At 41.8% G+C, this 16,872-nt stretch overlaps 1 protein-coding gene across 1 annotated transcript in view; it reads right to left on the bottom strand.

Annotated features, from left to right (window-relative positions):
* Positions 1–12,041: 12,041 nt before the first annotated feature.
* LOC136882733 (protein FAM98B) overlaps positions 12,042–16,872 on the bottom strand; it is a 131,765-nt gene continuing 126,934 nt past the window's right edge. The window contains exon 8 of the mRNA XM_067155149.2: positions 12,042–13,039. Within this exon, the coding sequence (XP_067011250.1) occupies positions 12,600–13,039 (440 nt within the window). The 3' untranslated portion in view covers positions 12,042–12,599. The remainder of the gene's footprint in view (positions 13,040–16,872) is intronic.

Genomic DNA, 16,872 nt, shown 5'->3' with positions numbered 1-16,872 from the left:
TGTGCACTTAGCATTTTAACATCCTGTTGACATGTTAGGTTAGTACTTCTTTCTAACTGTGTACATATTAATTGAGTCCAGTGTATGTGTCTCTTGACATTTGAAAATACATCACTTAATTTATTCAGGTTTACATAGGTAACTAATGTCCATTCCGTATGGTATAACTGTATCTCACCCTGATTGTCGAAGTATGCCCCTGGAGTACTCTCATATGGTGTCACCTTGACATCCAGTATTTCTCCGGCTATTCTATAGCGATGTGACGTCACGACTATCACTGCTACTACGATGGACAACAATCCTAGCATTCGCGCCATATTTGCTGTCTACCTGCAAGGTAAAGACAGGATATGTGTTACCCTTCTATCTATGGATACATTCGCTTCCCAGTTCTCGTTTCTACAAGTACAATTTCAAACGGTTCTTATGCACTTTAACCCGTTTTCCTTTCTTGTTCATCTGTAGGGTGCAATTCACCCCTGAAACATCTACTATCTCGTACGGACCTTCGAATGGTGGGCTTAGCTTTCTGGATTTTCCTCTTCGCAATGCGTCATTGCGCAAGAGAACCTTATCACCTACCTGAAAGGTGACCTCATTTTGCTTTTTGTCGTAGTGTTCTTTCTCTAATTCCTTTCGCTCTATTAAGGTCTTTCTGGCGGCCTCGTGATTTCGCCTAAGCTGTGCCGTCAGTTCCTCCACCACGTTCTGGTGTTCGTTGTAATTCATTTCAGGTGGCTTTTGCAGCACACCTGGGATATTTGCCTTCCTTCCAAAAATTAATTCGTAGGGTGTGAACCCTGTACTTGTGCTCTTTGTGGTATTATACACAAAGCTAGCTGTAGGCAAATACTTGTCCCAGTCATTCTGCTCCCCTGAGCAGACATAATGCCTTAGGTACTCCGTGAGCACCTTATGGGATCTTTCTATGCTACCGTTCGACTGCGGCCTAAAGGCCGTAGTGTGTGTTTTCCGAATGCGCAGCGTTTTACACAGCGTCTTAAACACATCGCTCATGAAATTACTACCCTGGTCAGTGAGAATCTGCTCTGGTATCCCGTAGATACTTATTACGTTATTGATTAGCGTCCGTGCCACGGTTTCTGCCTCCTGATTAGGCATGGCACTCGCTACTAGGTACTTAGACAGCTGATCTTGGCATGTCAGTATGTACCTGTTTCCTGCCTCTGTCAACGGAAGAGGTCCAACTACGTCTAGGGATATTTTCTCAAAGACTGTGTTCGGGGTATCCGTAATTCTCATGGGAGCCCTGACGTCTGGTCTGGTCCCTTTATTCTTTTGGCAGGAGGGACATGTGCGTACATAGCGCTCAATGTCCCCTTTCATGCCCTTCCACTGAATTCGTTCACGTACCCTGGCGTACGTGCGCGCTATTCCTTGGTGGCCTCCCACCAAAGAATCATGACATTCTTTCAAAATGGCTAGCTTTTCAGCTTCACCTAGTTCGTTCTCTTCCTCAGATAAGCTACCTTCGGGCGAAATCTCCTCTGCGTTAGCGTCCTCGGAAACCTCGCTACCGTCCGCTTCAACTCCCTCTGCCGTAGCGTCCTCGGGTTTTGAAGACAGTACCTCCTCTCTATTCTCGTCTGAGGCCTGAGTTTCTACCGTTGTCTCTGAGTGAGACCTGTGCTGAGCCGAGTTAACTACTCGCGCTTGGCACTTGGGTTCAGTGGGATTTCTACTCAGGGCATCTGCATTGCAGTTCTGTTTGCCCTGCTTATATACGACGTCGAAGTCGTATTCCGCTAGCTTCAGCCTGAACTTTAGCAGGCGTGAAGAAGGATCTTGCACGTTGAAGACCCACTTCAACGGCTTATGGTCTGTCACAACAGTGAATTTTCTACCAAACAAATATGGTCTGAAATACTTTACTGCCCACACTATTGCCAACAATTCTTTCTCAGTTACCCTGTAATTCATTTCTGCTTTGTTAAGCGTTCTACTTGCATAGGCAATTGGAAGGTCTTTCCCGATAGGTCCTTGTGACAATACTGCCCCAACCGCTTCGTTGCTCGCATCAGTGGTAACAACGAATGGTTTTTCAAAATCCGGATACTGCAATATAGGTTCCTCAATTAGCTTTTGCTTTAGTATCTGGAACGCTTGTTCCTGATCGTCTCCCCATACAAAGGGAACGTCCTTCTTCACTAACTGATACAGCGGTTTCGCGATTTTGCTGTAGTTAGGTATGAACTTCCTATAGTACCCACTCAGTCCGCAGAACTGCTTGATCTGGCGGCTAGTGGTCGGCCTCGGAAAGTCCTTAACGGCCTGTACCTTACGTGGGTCTGGTAAGACACCTTCGTCAGTAATTACATGTCCTAGGAACGCTACTTCGGTTCTTAGGAATTCACACTTATCTGGCTGGAGTTTCAGCGTGTTCTCTCTCAGCCTTTGAAATACGTCTCTTAGCTTCGCATTGTGCTCCTGGATTGAACTCCCGTACACAATGACGTCATCCAGGTAACACAGACATTTTATACCCGTTAACCCTGTGAGCACATTGTTCATCAGCCTCGTAAACGTGGCTGGCGCGTCTTTCAAACCCATGGGCATTTTCCTGAATTCGTACTTGCGTCCTAGCGCAGAGAATGCTGTCTTTGGCCTGTCTTCAGGCTTCAACAACACCTGGTGATAGCCACTCGCAAGATCTAAGGTCGAAAAATATCTCGCCTTGCCAAGGGCGTCTAACAGTTCTGAAATTAATGGCAGGGGATAACTGGTTCCTATCGTTATCTCGTTCAATTTTCGAAAGTCGATCACGACCCTCCATTTTTGTTTCCCTGAGGCGTCTAATTTCTTCGGAATTAAAAGTAATGGCGCATTCCAGGCTGATGTGCTAGGTGTGATAATTTCATCATTCAGCATCTTATCTATCTGAGCTTGTATCTCCCCTTTCTGTGCTTCGGGAAGTCTATATGGTCGTACATTAATTGGAGGTTGATCTTGGGGTGTAGGGATCTCATGCTGTAGTACATCAGTGTGAGTTAATTTGTCTCCCTCAAGATGGAAGATATCATTGTACTCAGCACAGATGGCATATATCCCTTCCTTATCTACCTGCGTGAGGTGATCAACTCGCAAACAGTCTATCACCCGCTGTGATCGGGGCTTCTGAGTGGCCGGTTCTCCGTTTGCCACTCTACTGTTCTGCTCTACCTTTCGCACTTGTGCCAGGCAGGTTTTATCTACCTCCTGTATGTGCACTCGTGGACTGTGTAAAGTCACCGCCTTTTCAGTGGTATTCATCATGCTAACCAGTGCTTCGTGGCGCTCTGATTTGGTTAGGCACCCTGCGAGGTACACCCCTGGTATCACCTCTTCCTTCTCAATAATTCCTAAAGGTAGATTCCGATCTACTTCTATAACAACGACCTTCTGGGTCCTTGGTTCGAGACGGATCACCCTCGTCTCTCGCGCCCCCATAGGGTATTGTCGCCCTCTTATGGTGACATGACCTTCCTTGTAGTCGATCACGCTATCTGTCAGGATGTCTCTCCCAACTATACCATCCTGTGTTAATTGGAAATCACTCCCTACCACATGAAATGTGTGACTTGTGTTTCCTATGGCAAAACGTACAGTACCCTGTGTGTAAATTATTCCTTTACTTACACCCGCTAATTCAATTGATTTGCTCCCGTCAATCAGGCATTCCTTGGGTACCGATTGCCTCTTAACTAGGCTGACATCGGACCCAGTATCTATCAAAAATCTCAACGGTCTTCCTTGGTTCGCAACCTGGATCAGCACCGTGCCTTCTACGTCAGAATTCTTGGGACCTTCTGGTGTGCGGGCCTCCGTAACTGTCCCCTTGTTACGGGCCCGTTCTAGTTTGCCGCCTGAGCCGCGGAGGCTTTCGTGGCGTGCGTACTGCCACCCTTCTTTTTGAACCAACAGTCTTGGGTTCGGTGTGACCCTCTTTCACAATGTTCGCATTGGGCTCGGTATCTTACGGCCTTGCCCCCTATACGATCACCTTGAGTTTGGCCTTTCATGGCCCTGTTGCCCGTGGACTTGCCTTGGGCTTTTCGACAATTTCTCTGAATATGGCCCTGTTGGCCACACGAGTAGCACCTACGGCTATCCGTACGCATCACCGGAGTGTGTGCACCTTGAGTGCGTGAACCTTGTGTGTGTGCACCTTGTGTGCGTGCACCTTGTGTGCGTGCACCTTGTCGACAATTCACCTGTATGTGCCCTTTTTGGCCGCAACGATAACAAATTCTGTTTTCCCTTGTCACTGTGTTTGGTTGTGTACGTACTATGCGCACCGTGTCTCGTACCTCTGTTTCCTTGTCCCTCTGTTTCTTTCTACAGTCACGGTCAATGTGCCCTGTCTTCCCACAATAGCGGCATTTTAATTTACTGAAGGTGCCCCCTATAGCCGTATTGGAACTAGCGGTCTGTGTGGTGTGAGCCCCATGCGTTCCTGTGTTCTTACAGTTCCTTGCTATGTGGCCTTCCTTGCTACAAGTGTAGCAGACCACCCTAAAACTAGCATGTGTTGGCTTAGTATGCCACTGTGGTGCTGCACTGCGCTCCCTAGCATGTGTTGGCTTAGTATGCCACTTTGGTGCTGCACTGCGCTCCTGTTCTGGTTTGCGCTTGCTAAACCCTGAACTATGTTTGTGTTGTAGGCCCTCTCGTGCCTTCTTTGACAATATTACGGTTTCTTCCTGCTGTGCAAGTGCAACGGCCCTCTCAAAAGTGATGCCCTTTTCTGACTGTACTCTAGCTTGTATTCTAGGGTTGGCTAATCCTTGTATGAAACTAGCAACACATATTTTTCTCGTTATTTTCAACTGCGCGTCACGATCCTCCTCTAATTCATCCTCAAGTATTGCCTCTCTAAAAGAAGCTGACAATGTTTCTATTTTGTGCGCCCAAAGTGCGACTGATTCTCGCGGGTCCTGCGCTGTTTGGAACATTTGACAAATGTACAAATCTAACGTGCCTTGCTGGCCATAATATTCTATCAATGCCCGCTTGGCTTTCTCCCAGTTATGTATATCACGTCTGTACAATAATTTATCTCGGGCTCTGCCCGTAACCTTAGTTAAAATATACTTGAAAAACAACTCTTGATCCTCATCCTTAATCATACGAACAGCAGCATCTACGTTAGCTATGAACTCATGCAATCTATCTGGTTGACTGCCATCAAACTCTCGTCCAATTAGGCGATGTCCTTCTACTACTGTAACAAAAGGCCCACTCATACTTACTGATTCCACCTCGTCAAGCATCTCAGTGCCTTGGTCTGCTGGTACTGAACTATTCTGTCGTGCCATTTGAAATAAATATTCAGCTTACCTTAATCTGCAATGCTGCTTCACTGCTGGGCTGGATGAGTAGTCGGCTGTAGTGCTGCGTCTCCACCGGATGGCGTTGTCTGCTACTGGACTGCTACCCCTCTGCTGGGCTGGCTTAGTAGGCTGCGGTAGTGATGCTCCTCTTCTGCGATGCGCGGCACACGAACGAAACTACGCGGTAGCGCGGTTCGGACAATCTTCTGCGAAGTCGCGATTTTCTCACACGGAAATCTTCTGCGAAGTCGCGGTTCTCTTACGGACAATCTTCTACGAAGTCGCGGTTCTCTCACGTTATTTCGGTGAGTTGACACTGTTCGAGGATCGAACTCGGGACCCTGCACTACCTGACACCAAATTTTTATACGTGCCTGTCGTGACCTACCTGTCCTGAGAGACGTTCTCGTAGGTTGGTCACCAGGCCGTTGGATGTTGAAGTATTACCTGACCTGCCGAGCGGAACGTAGGGAGGTAATTTGTAGGTATGACTCGTCCCGCAACTCCCGAAATAAAAGAAGAAGTTATTTCCCTGTCCTTTATTACTGAGGACACTAAAATTACTATGTACAGTATATTTACAAGTCTGAATGTAATGATTTGTAGAGAGAGCGAGCTTGCTCCACGCGCCTACTGTTCTACTACGCGTCTATCTGAATCTTGCCCTGCGGCACTTGGGCTATGCCCGAACAGAATATCGTTCTGACTAGTACGAACTACTGGCTGGAAGAAGGCCCCGCGCCATCTTGGCCAGGGGTTATATCTCCGCTCCTGAACTCAAAGTTCTATCCCTACCTCCTTGGGTCTTACGGGCATTGCTAAACTGATCATCCAGTCACTAGCGCCCTCAAGTGGCTATTCTCAATAGTTGTCACAGTAAGTGCTGCTACCTAGGCACTACTGTCTTACTTTATCGTCATCTTTCCTTGTTTCCCTAGTGCATCTGTACTGACCCTGAATGGCCTTGCACTGGGCTTTATTTCTTTGTCGGCTTCGGCGGCCCGCTGCCATACTAGCTCTGTTTGTCGATACACAGTAAATACCTTGTTGTGATCAACAAGTCCCCGCTCTTAGTCAACTCTTGTGTAAGCGCACTTCGCAAGCTCTCTCCACTACATGTAACTTCTTGAAATGTTTCCCTTTTCTTACAGTAACTAAATCTGCCTATAATTATTATTCAATTACATTAATGCTACAAGGTGTCTCCTGTCTTTGATTATCATTCTAACACTAATTAATCTCCTCTGACACCTTGAGCTCAAGACTCGGCTGCTAACCCCGGCTGCCATCCACCAGGCAGTCCGCCGGTTCGAGTCCGTGGGAGGTCGGTACACGACAGAACTGAACATCTCATCTAGTTTTCTTTTTACTTCAAATCGAATTTCATCTTGATTTTCTAGCGGCATTTTATTGATTGTAGCTTCCGACTCAATAATCAAGTTAGTGGCTGTGTTTATTTTGTTCATATTGGGCCAATTATGCGTTGGGCCTTTCGCTAAAATGGTGGTTTCTTCTGTGGTTAAAATTATGTTCGATTGACTACAGGAGGATGAAAATTCTCGATTAAGTTTCTTTGCAAACAGGTCTCTTTGGGCTGAGTTTTTGATGCGGTTCTGTTCATTTTTAATGCTGCTAATTTCTTCTCTAACGTAAGCTGTTTTTGTGAGAGTATGTCAAACAGTTTATTATTAATCTGATTAAAAAATAAATTCCATTGAATGCCAGGAAGCAGATTGGCTGCTTCAAGGTGAGTCTCATAAAGTTTATTGTTTAAAAACCATTTTTCTTATATTAAAAAAAAAGTTCATTTTTCAACCAAATTTTGTTCAGTTTTTGTTGGGTTCGGACGGAATGTGGTGCGGAACGATGTCTTTTGATAGTTCCTTTCAGAAAGTTTGGTGTTAAATTGTGTATAATGCATTGTTTCAAGAAGCTAATATCTAAGTATCAATAATAAATACCAACCGATTTTGAGCATAAATGTACTAACACATTAAATGAACATAAGAATAAATCTCAAACTATTATAAATAACACTAAAATTTACAAATAAGATGTTGATGCCGTAAAAAGTTTAAAAAATGCACTTGAAATTTTCAAAAATGACTAATAAATGACCTAAAAATTTGAAAAATGCACTATAAAATGGAGGAAATGATCTTGTAACATTAAACTCACCAATATTTTAAAAATGACATCTTAAGCTCAAACTGAAAAGTCAAAAAATAGATTTCTAGCACTTAACAAAAGGTTTACGTTCACTTTAGTGTGAGTTGCACAGCATTCTGATGATGTCAAATGTAAATGATCTGCAGTTATCAGCCAACAAGTTTTTATATCTCAAAAAGCTGTGTTCAACATCAACTGATGTGATCAGAGCATACTTGAAGTGAGGAAGGTCGTTTGCTGCTAAATCCTCCTAAATCCCATCCATGCAGTAGTTTTCACCAGAAAGAATGTCTGAGATTTTGCATGTTTTATACCCAGTGGTTTTGTGCAGCACTTTTTTCAGTTTTGATGTAATACCCACAGCAATTTCGCCACGATTGTTGCTAAAACTAGTTTTTACCTGGCTGATTAAGGAAACGGAATCAACCATTTCTTCGCCTGTTTTCTCCAACGATGTGATTGTTGCTGTCAGTAAGGTGAAATTTGATTTTATGAATGCCAAACTACCTTCAATGTTTAGTTCAGATAGCATGTCCTGGGCAACTTTTATTGCTGCAGCTTCTTCACTGTCAAAACTCTGCACTATTTCCTTCACTAACTTGAAGTTTTTGCAATAATACATACAGGTGTTTAATCACGTGCCCCAGCGTGTTATGATAGGTTGTGGAGGTAATGCAGTGTCTGGAGCATCAGCTTCGAAACGTGCGACTCGCGAGGATGCTTTTTAGTAAATTTTCTTAACGTTCGCTATAAGCCTGTCTACACTGGGGTAAAGAGCCCTTACTTCTTCACAAACTCTGTGCAGTCCATGGGCAAGGCATGTAACATGGACCATTTTAGCAGTTAAAAATAAAAGTACATCATCACGTTTGATGCCCTCAGGCCACAGGAGAAATATAGCACTATCAAACAATTTTGATACGGTAGAATAATTGGTCTTTGCTAACTATTCGGTAGTCAATAAAAATATTTCACCTGGTATGTATGCACTTCTTAAGTTCTGATCACAACGTTGGCTGTACAACGCCCCGCAGCATCTGAAGTTTAGTCGATTGACACCCATATCTCCTTCCCGCGAGTTTCAGATCTTATTTTGTTTAAATGTGTCTTTGTAACACTGCGGAAAATATTTCTTACGTAAAGTTGATTCGCCTGGTATTTCCTGAATTGTATGTTTTTCCAAAAATTCACTTGATTTCAGGCTGGTGAGTTTATACAGCGGAATGTTTGCAAATACAAATACATCACACAATTCTTTACTGAACTGTGAGGACTTGCTGGAAGTTGAAGCAACTGAAGGCAGTAAGTGCCGAGTTGCAGTTTTATTTGAAACACGCTGAAGAGCACGAATGTGTTTATCATGACCGAAATGTTGCGTTACAGTAAATCTTCTTTCAGCAGCTACTATAGTTCCACACAGTTTGCAAAACAATATGCTTCCTTGGTCAACAGAGCAGGTAACATTCCATTCTACTAATAACTGGTTTGCGACGAAAACAAGAGCATCTGTATACCTATCCCCATAACCTTCTGCTTCCAAGATATATTTTTTACTCCTAATAGCAATACCGAAATATTTTATTTCAATATTTTAAATTATCTTGTATCAGCTACTAACTTGTTCTTAACTCTGAGACACGTAACTCCCTCATATAAAGCTGTGACATGACTAAATTGGTAAAAGGCTGATTTCTATAAAATATGACAAAAAAAATCTACCAAACTTATAAAAATGCTCTTAAAATGGAAAAATAGCAAAAAATGCAAAAGGATGCAAAATAAAAATGACATATTTGAAGACGGGGCGACCCGGCCGGAGTTTCTATGTACTTCAGCACTGTTTTAGACAGCTCAGTAAAAGGATGACATGTCATCAACATCCAGGCCCTAGTTATAAGTGTATCTGGAAAATACAGTTTCCAGATTTCTAAAATAGTTTGTGCATCTTTTGAAATGTCCTTTACACAAGGGGGATGAGTCACTATATTTGCAGCACAAGTACGTGAGTGTGGATTTCTTCTTCTGGCCCACTTTGTCACCTTATTTTCCCTATACAAACATTGTCACGAAACATGAAATCCTCATAGGTTGTTTGCCAACTAAGATTGCTCTCCAGGCATGGTTCCATCAGCACGTTATTCTGTCTTGGACTGTTCAGTATCCATATTGTGTTCTCCGTGTTCACTTTTGCAGTCTGAGTCACTGTTCTCACCCTCGAGTTGATCACTAGGAATTTCATCAAACCAAGCTAAGATATCACGACTTGAAGTCATCGTCACGCACCAATTATTAACTATCCACTTCATAGCCGTATCAATGATATAATGTAATGATTTCATAAGAAAATATTTTCCACCTAATCGATACCTTTTTTATTTTGCCTTTGGCAATTTATAACATCATCATTAAAAATAACAGTACGTTACGATCGCTTTGCGATCATCATCAGCTGTTTACACAAAAGCTTAGATAAAAAAGCACATAATAAAATCCTTGCTGATTTTAAAACTATTGTTAGTAAAGGACGTATGGGTTGGAAGGGGGGGGTAGTTGCGGTCGGAAAGGGGGGGGGGATGTTACAAGGAAGTTAATTTAAAATAAATTAAAAAGTTCTATCTTACTGAGCTAAAATGTCTTTAGTATCTATTTAAGTCCCGAAGGCATAATTAAAATCACTTATTGTTTTAATACTAAAAGTTGGTGTTGTGATCTTGAAGAAATGTTTTTAAAATGTGCTTCTTCTTTCATTGAATTCTAGTCTTCTTCCTTGTCGCATTGTATTGTGCTGGAAAATGTACAGAAAAGGTTGATCCACTTGTTTGTCCTTTTCTCAGTTCAAAAGGTTCACTGTTTGTTAGATTTAAGAGTTGCGTTCACAGACATTTCAGGTTGGATAGCTTGTTACACGATCTATAACCAGCAGAAAAATATCCGCTAGTTAGTTCAAATCGTCTCCGAAGGTGTTGTCTAAGGAATTGTTTCGTGTTGAAATAATGGAAAATGATTGAGAAATTTTAACTTACCCCTGTCCGATTCACTTTCTTTACTCCCCGTGGTTACAGGTGTGGGTCTGTGTCTACTGTCCTCGACCTTCAAGATCACAACACCAACTTTTAGTATTAAAACAATAAGTGATTTTAATTACACCTTTGGGACTTAAAACTGATACTAAAGATAGCTCAATAAGATATGTTTGTAATTTATTTTAGATTAACTTCCTTGTAACACCCGCCCCCTTCCCGCCGCAACATCCCCCCCTCCAACCCATATGTCCTTTATTAACAATAGTTTTAAAATCAACAAGGATTTTATTATGTGCTTACTTTAATGCTTTTTTTATCTAAGCTTTTGTGTAAACAGCTGATGATGATTGCAAAGCGATCAAAACATGTACTGTTATTTTTAATGATATTATAAATTGCCAAAGGCAAAATAAAAAAGGTATCGATTAGGTGGAAAATATTTTCTTACAAAACCATAAGATGCACCAAATACACAACACATTAATAACAATAAATTGCAAAGAACTGTTTCAACTAGGAAACAACATACAACAATAGCGAAACTATAACACACACAGAAATTAGCATCAATGTGACTGGTCGCACGTGATCAAAAGGCTCACTGTTGATGGTCGCTGATAATTCCTCCCTCCCTGTCCCTTCTCAAGGTCACAGATGTGAGTTTCAATGCATCTGTACTTCCCTCAAAACTGCTGTGTGAAGGTACATTAGGGCTTAAGTTTGAATCTACAGGCTGTATAAAAGAGCGGATGATTTTCAATGACCGTGAGCATTTCGCTCATATAGTGACCACTGGCGGGTTAAAAGTGTTGGCAGTGTACTATGCTCCCGTGCGATGTCCACCAGTCACTACTGGCTTTTACTATTTGATTTTTAGAGATTACCACTGTGTGAAAGTAAATAAATAGGGTGCACCATCAATCAGTGGCAACAGTGTGGAGGAGCATTAACACTGAGTAAATTAAAAGAAAAACAACACATCTACTAGTAACATCACACTAACACACAGAAAGATTTTGGCAATGCATCACCTCTAGACTAGGATAGCGAATGTAGTGGCTTTAATTGAGGTACAGTCCAAGCATCTGCTTCATGTGAGAATGGAAAACCATATCCAGGGCTACCGATGGTGGGATTTGAATCGACCATCCCCCAAATGCAAGCTCACAACTATGGGAACTGAACCACACAGCCAACTCATTCAGCCAAGTATACTTAGTTTGATTCAAAGATTTAAGAAAATATAGAAAGATCAACAATCATATCCATTCCCCCAACGTATGATTTCTTGAACTGTCCAATGACGGAATTATTCATTGTACATGTATGTTTATTGCTTATTTGTAGTCTTAAAAATGTGTGTAATTTTATTTTTCCTGAACTTACCTACCTGTGCCAGCACAATTGTTGCCATAGGAAAATCTTGATTTAGCACAGGCACTGCGACTAACAAAGTCTGGGAATCGCTGCACTCACGGGATGAGTTTGTGAGGGAGTACAATTATTATTGAAAAACTTTGTCTAAAATTATGTGATGCTTCTTTTATTCAACTTACTTGAAGAAATCAATCAGTTCATTAAATCAACATACATACATTCATTTGTCTTCACTGCACTTTAGAAACAACTGTTAATAAATATATAAATAACTCTGATACCACATACGTTCTCAAAGTCACATTCAAAACAGAAAAAATCCAAGTGTTTCAGATGTTCATATACCTACATCCACAGACAGCCTTCCACGAGTATGTGCATGTGTCAGGTAACAATTCTGAGTAGTATGGTTAGGGAACTTTTAGTGCTATTGATTTACTTCAAAGAAGACCAGTATTTCAGGTATTAAACAGAGATGCCATTTTGTACACTATAAGGGAGCACAGTCAAGGACAACCTAACCAATTATTACAGAACCATTCTGGAATTTACCACATTAATTACTAGCTCTTTGCTGGATAAATGTGGTAGGAAATCCAAAATAATGTTTATACTTGACAGACTTTGTTGCAAGAGAATGGCTGTTGTCAAGGAAGTAGCAATGCTTCTATCACAAAGCAACGGGGTTAGCAGATCATTACCGGTAGTTGTCTCGATAATTTCCTTGATTCCACCCTCCGCCACCGCTTCCTCCTCCTCGTCCGCCACGACCACCTCCTCTGCCCCCCCCTCGGTATCCTCCACCTCCTCCTCCTCCCTGGTAACCTCCTCCCCCACCACCTTGGTATCCACCACCACCACCTCCTCCTCCTCCATGGTAACCCCCTCCTCCACCGCCACCTTGATATCCACCACCCCCTCCTCCCCGATACCCACCTCCTCCTCCACCACCACCTTGGTAGCCACCACCTCCACCCTGATAACCTCCACCTCCCCCTTGGTAACCACCACCTCCACCTCCCCCTTGGTAACCCCCGCCTCCTCCTTGATTCCAACCACCCTGTACTCTTCCACCACGGTCGCCTCCGCCACCACCGCCTCGACCACCCTGGAAACCTCCTCTGCCGCCACCACCACCTGGAAAGAGATAATATGGATCATAAATACAGCATGGTCTACTAAGATAATAGTGAAGTATACTTTCACACAGTAATGTGACTTCAAAACAAACATTAATTTGAGTTTAATTGCAAAGCAGAGAGTGTATGGGGGTTAGCAGGGCTACGATACTGGTAAGAGGAGATAATGTACGCAGGACCAGCAACGAGAAAAACAATAACGCTGGCAAGTTGTTGAGGCTCATGATAAAGCTCTTTACTGGAAACTGAAAGCTCAATAACAAATGAGCAGGCACCCAGAATTAGCTGGAAGCGGAAACTACGAGAACCTCCCGCTCGCCTATATAGAGAGAGCACCTGCTGGAGTGCGGGAAGTCAGTTGTAAGTGAATGTGAGCAGTTACGAGATGGTCACGATTCCGTGACTGGTCATTCAGCAAAGGAGTCTGTCGATGAGCTCAATGAGCCTTGTCATTTGTCAAGTGAACTGTTCTGGAATGACAATGCTGTGGAGGCTGTGTTGGACAACAGGAGTTTGATGCATGACGGCTGTGTGTTTGATTATGACTGCAAACACTGTGTTGTGTTTAAAATTCAAATGCAAGTCATAGTTAAATAAATTTAGTTAATCGGAAAAAAACACGCTACCTTTCTCAGTAGTGATTCTACTTTTAAGTACCTGATAACTAACCATAATAGAAAATATCTCATACTCATACCTGCCAACTTTACAAAACCAAAAATCAGGAGATTTTGATACGAAAATCAGAAAAAATCAATTGGTCAAAACTGCTTATTCTACATGTCTTGTGCAATACAGGAGTACTATTGGTATATATTATAACACTTACTGTCTCAAAACCCAACTGTTGCTATACGAGGCTACAAGACTAAAAATTTCACATCTCTATTCCCTCACAGGAAGTATGCGAGTGAGATGATCGGTCTCTGATAAGCCTTCCGAAAACCGTATGAACTCATGATCCACACGTGTGAGTCAGTCATGCAATTAGATGCCATTACTTAGTAAATGCACAGATTAATATATTGCATCACGCGCCCGCGCGATTATGCGAAGCGCAATGCCACTTTGATCAAGTAATAAATTAAAATTTGCCAGAATAATCTCCATATGGCTCCTAAAATTTTTGAAATGCTGTCATTAAGTAACTAAAAACTTGGCAGGTTCGATCCTGGCTCAATGCGTACTGAGTCTAGTGCAGTAAGGATGATTTCATTGGAACATTTATAAATCTTTTTGATTAGCATCTTAAATCCCAAATCAAAATCAGCTTCACCACATCACCTTTGAACAAAAATCTTCTCTTATACATGTATACATTACTGGCACGGTGCCATAACTACAAATGAGAGAAGGTGTAATTATACAAGTTGCAACTCTAATTTTCAACATCCATTTCTCATAAACATTGTATTCCAATGGTATGTTCGTGCTTGCACGGAAACCTGGCTAGTGTACAACATAGCACATGAAGGCTGAGCAAAGCAAAACACTTCAATGTGATTCCAGCTGTATTTAGTATTGTGCTTCAAGTTAGATTAAGTGTTACAGTTAAAAACTTGAATAACTTTGCAGTCTAGGGTGTGTAACCTCTAATATTGTCATGTTCCCATAAGGCTGTATGAACATTCCAAATACTTTCTGTTACCGTGTTTTAATGGTAGGTAGAGGTGAAAGAAGGTGCGGGCGTGAACGGGTCTCAAACTACGGAATCAAAGTTAATGTAAAATTTAACAAGGTTATATTTTCTTTTCAAAAACAAAGAAATAACAAGCATGGCAGGTACAAGGTAGCAAGTCCAAAGGGTAGTTACAATATTTACAGGATTTGGGCTTCGCGCCCTGACTTCATAATGCTTGGGCAATCAGCTCAGTTTTACCCCAAACACAAGTTTCAACAGAGGGGCAGAAAACCCCATTCATGCCTAGGAGTCCTTGCTCCAAATTACACTGAAAAGCCTCCACGAGGCATACAACACTCAATTTTCAAAAGAGCCACACGCTCTCAACTTTAAGCCTCTCAAAGGCCACACCAAACTCCACCTTCGAGTTGTCCTCACTGGACATAGACACAGGGGTAAAATACCCAACCTACTGAGGTCTATTAAATGAAAAGGGGCAATTACATGACCTCTAAAATAACAATTTGAGAGGAGGCGATCTGCACTCCTAATACACTTGTTTTTAAAACCTAATCTGGCTCTAGGCCACTAATGCAAGGGCTAATCCCATACTACAGAGGTGACTTTAGAAAAGAGCAATTTGTTTTACGTTAACGAAGAATAGGTTGAGAAAATAAGTTCACCTCAAAACAATGTGAGTGGGAGCTCGAGAGGGTTAGCACTCTCTATCCCAATATGCAGCTTTAAAAGAGAATAGATGAAAAGATTGGTTACATTTTAGGAAAAGGTTACATGGTGGAAACGCTTCGAACCCGCTCCGAGAGTTAAACTGCCAACCTAGCAAGAAAAGAAGTTATTAAGAGGCCATTACCTGGTGTTGAACAGCTGGAGAAGAAAGAGGCGCTTCCCGCCCCCTGCTATGTACTTTACACACTGAAAGATGGAACAGAAGTGGCCCGGAGACCCAAAAATCAGCAGTTTAAATACTCTCGCGGAAGGTTCTAGGCGCTTTAGGGAAGAGAACACCCGCCCACAATCACTTTATTGGCTAGGGTACAGAAACATATCCAGGTTGGGGGAAGATACATCGGATTGGTCGGAAATTACTAAAAGAAATTCGGGATTGGATAAATCTAAAACAAGGGGAAAAAGAGGGGTATACAGCCAACTTAAACAATAACAGAAAGAAATTTAACCAGAAACCAACTTTTGAAATAAAATTTTCTCCAAAGAACAGTTCTTTTTCTTCGCACTAGGGTGCACTATTGTTGATCTTCAGTAGTGTCCTCTAGAAGAGAAAGTTCACACTTCTTACTACAAGCAAAACAAAAATACGTCGAAAATGACACAGTTCAAAAACTCCAAAATTTCCAGGTAGAGACATCTTCTGAGAAACTTGAAAATTAATACTGTCCATAAAGTTCAGACTTCCTCCAGCAGAGGAGTTTCAACAGGCGCACATTTTAAATTAGCGGTGTGGAGGTGTACCGCCCGGTACACTTTCTATTATATCTGGGAAACTTCTGTAGCTATGAAACAGAGCAGAACATAAATGCCTGTAAGACAGCCCTACTGAGGCTACTATGGTATCAGACTGGGAGATCACGCTAAATACATTAATTTAATCTCAATCCTGTGAACCAACACTTTAATTGGAATTCGTGTTGTCAATGAAACAAACACTGTTTATTTCAGAATCCTTGTCCTATAGTACATTCAATCGTTCTCTTCTTCAGCAAAACTAACATATTCCAAATGCCAATGATGTTATAAAAATTTGTTAAGAGGGAATTCATACTTTTCAGTGTCAACTCAGTTTAAATGTAAACTTAAAAGCTTTCCAGTCTGCCAAACACATAACTGAATATAAATATTACACTATAACATACCTGTAAAAATATAAAATATTAATATTAATAAACAAGGAATAAAATACACATTATTCTTAAAAAACATCATCAGATTCTACCAAGTCACATTCAAAATTTGGAAATATTTATGTTTATTTCTGCTTTCAGCTCTGGAATGGTGACAAAGCAGGGCTTCATTAAGATAAGTTCCAAATTTCAAATTCATAGATGTTCAGACAGAAATAAGTAGCTCGTAAGTCTGGTAGAACTTGTATGAAACACTTGTATCAGTGCGTGATTGGTGAATGAACAGCATTGCCATTTGGAATTTCTATTGTGCTGTGAGCCTACAAAAGATAC

This window comes from Anabrus simplex, chromosome 1 (assembly GCF_040414725.1).
Source record: "Anabrus simplex isolate iqAnaSimp1 chromosome 1, ASM4041472v1, whole genome shotgun sequence".
Taxonomy (NCBI): Eukaryota; Metazoa; Arthropoda; class Insecta; order Orthoptera; family Tettigoniidae; genus Anabrus; species Anabrus simplex.
Note: the sequence above shows the minus strand (reverse complement) of the source record. Positions and strands in the feature narration are given on the sequence as shown.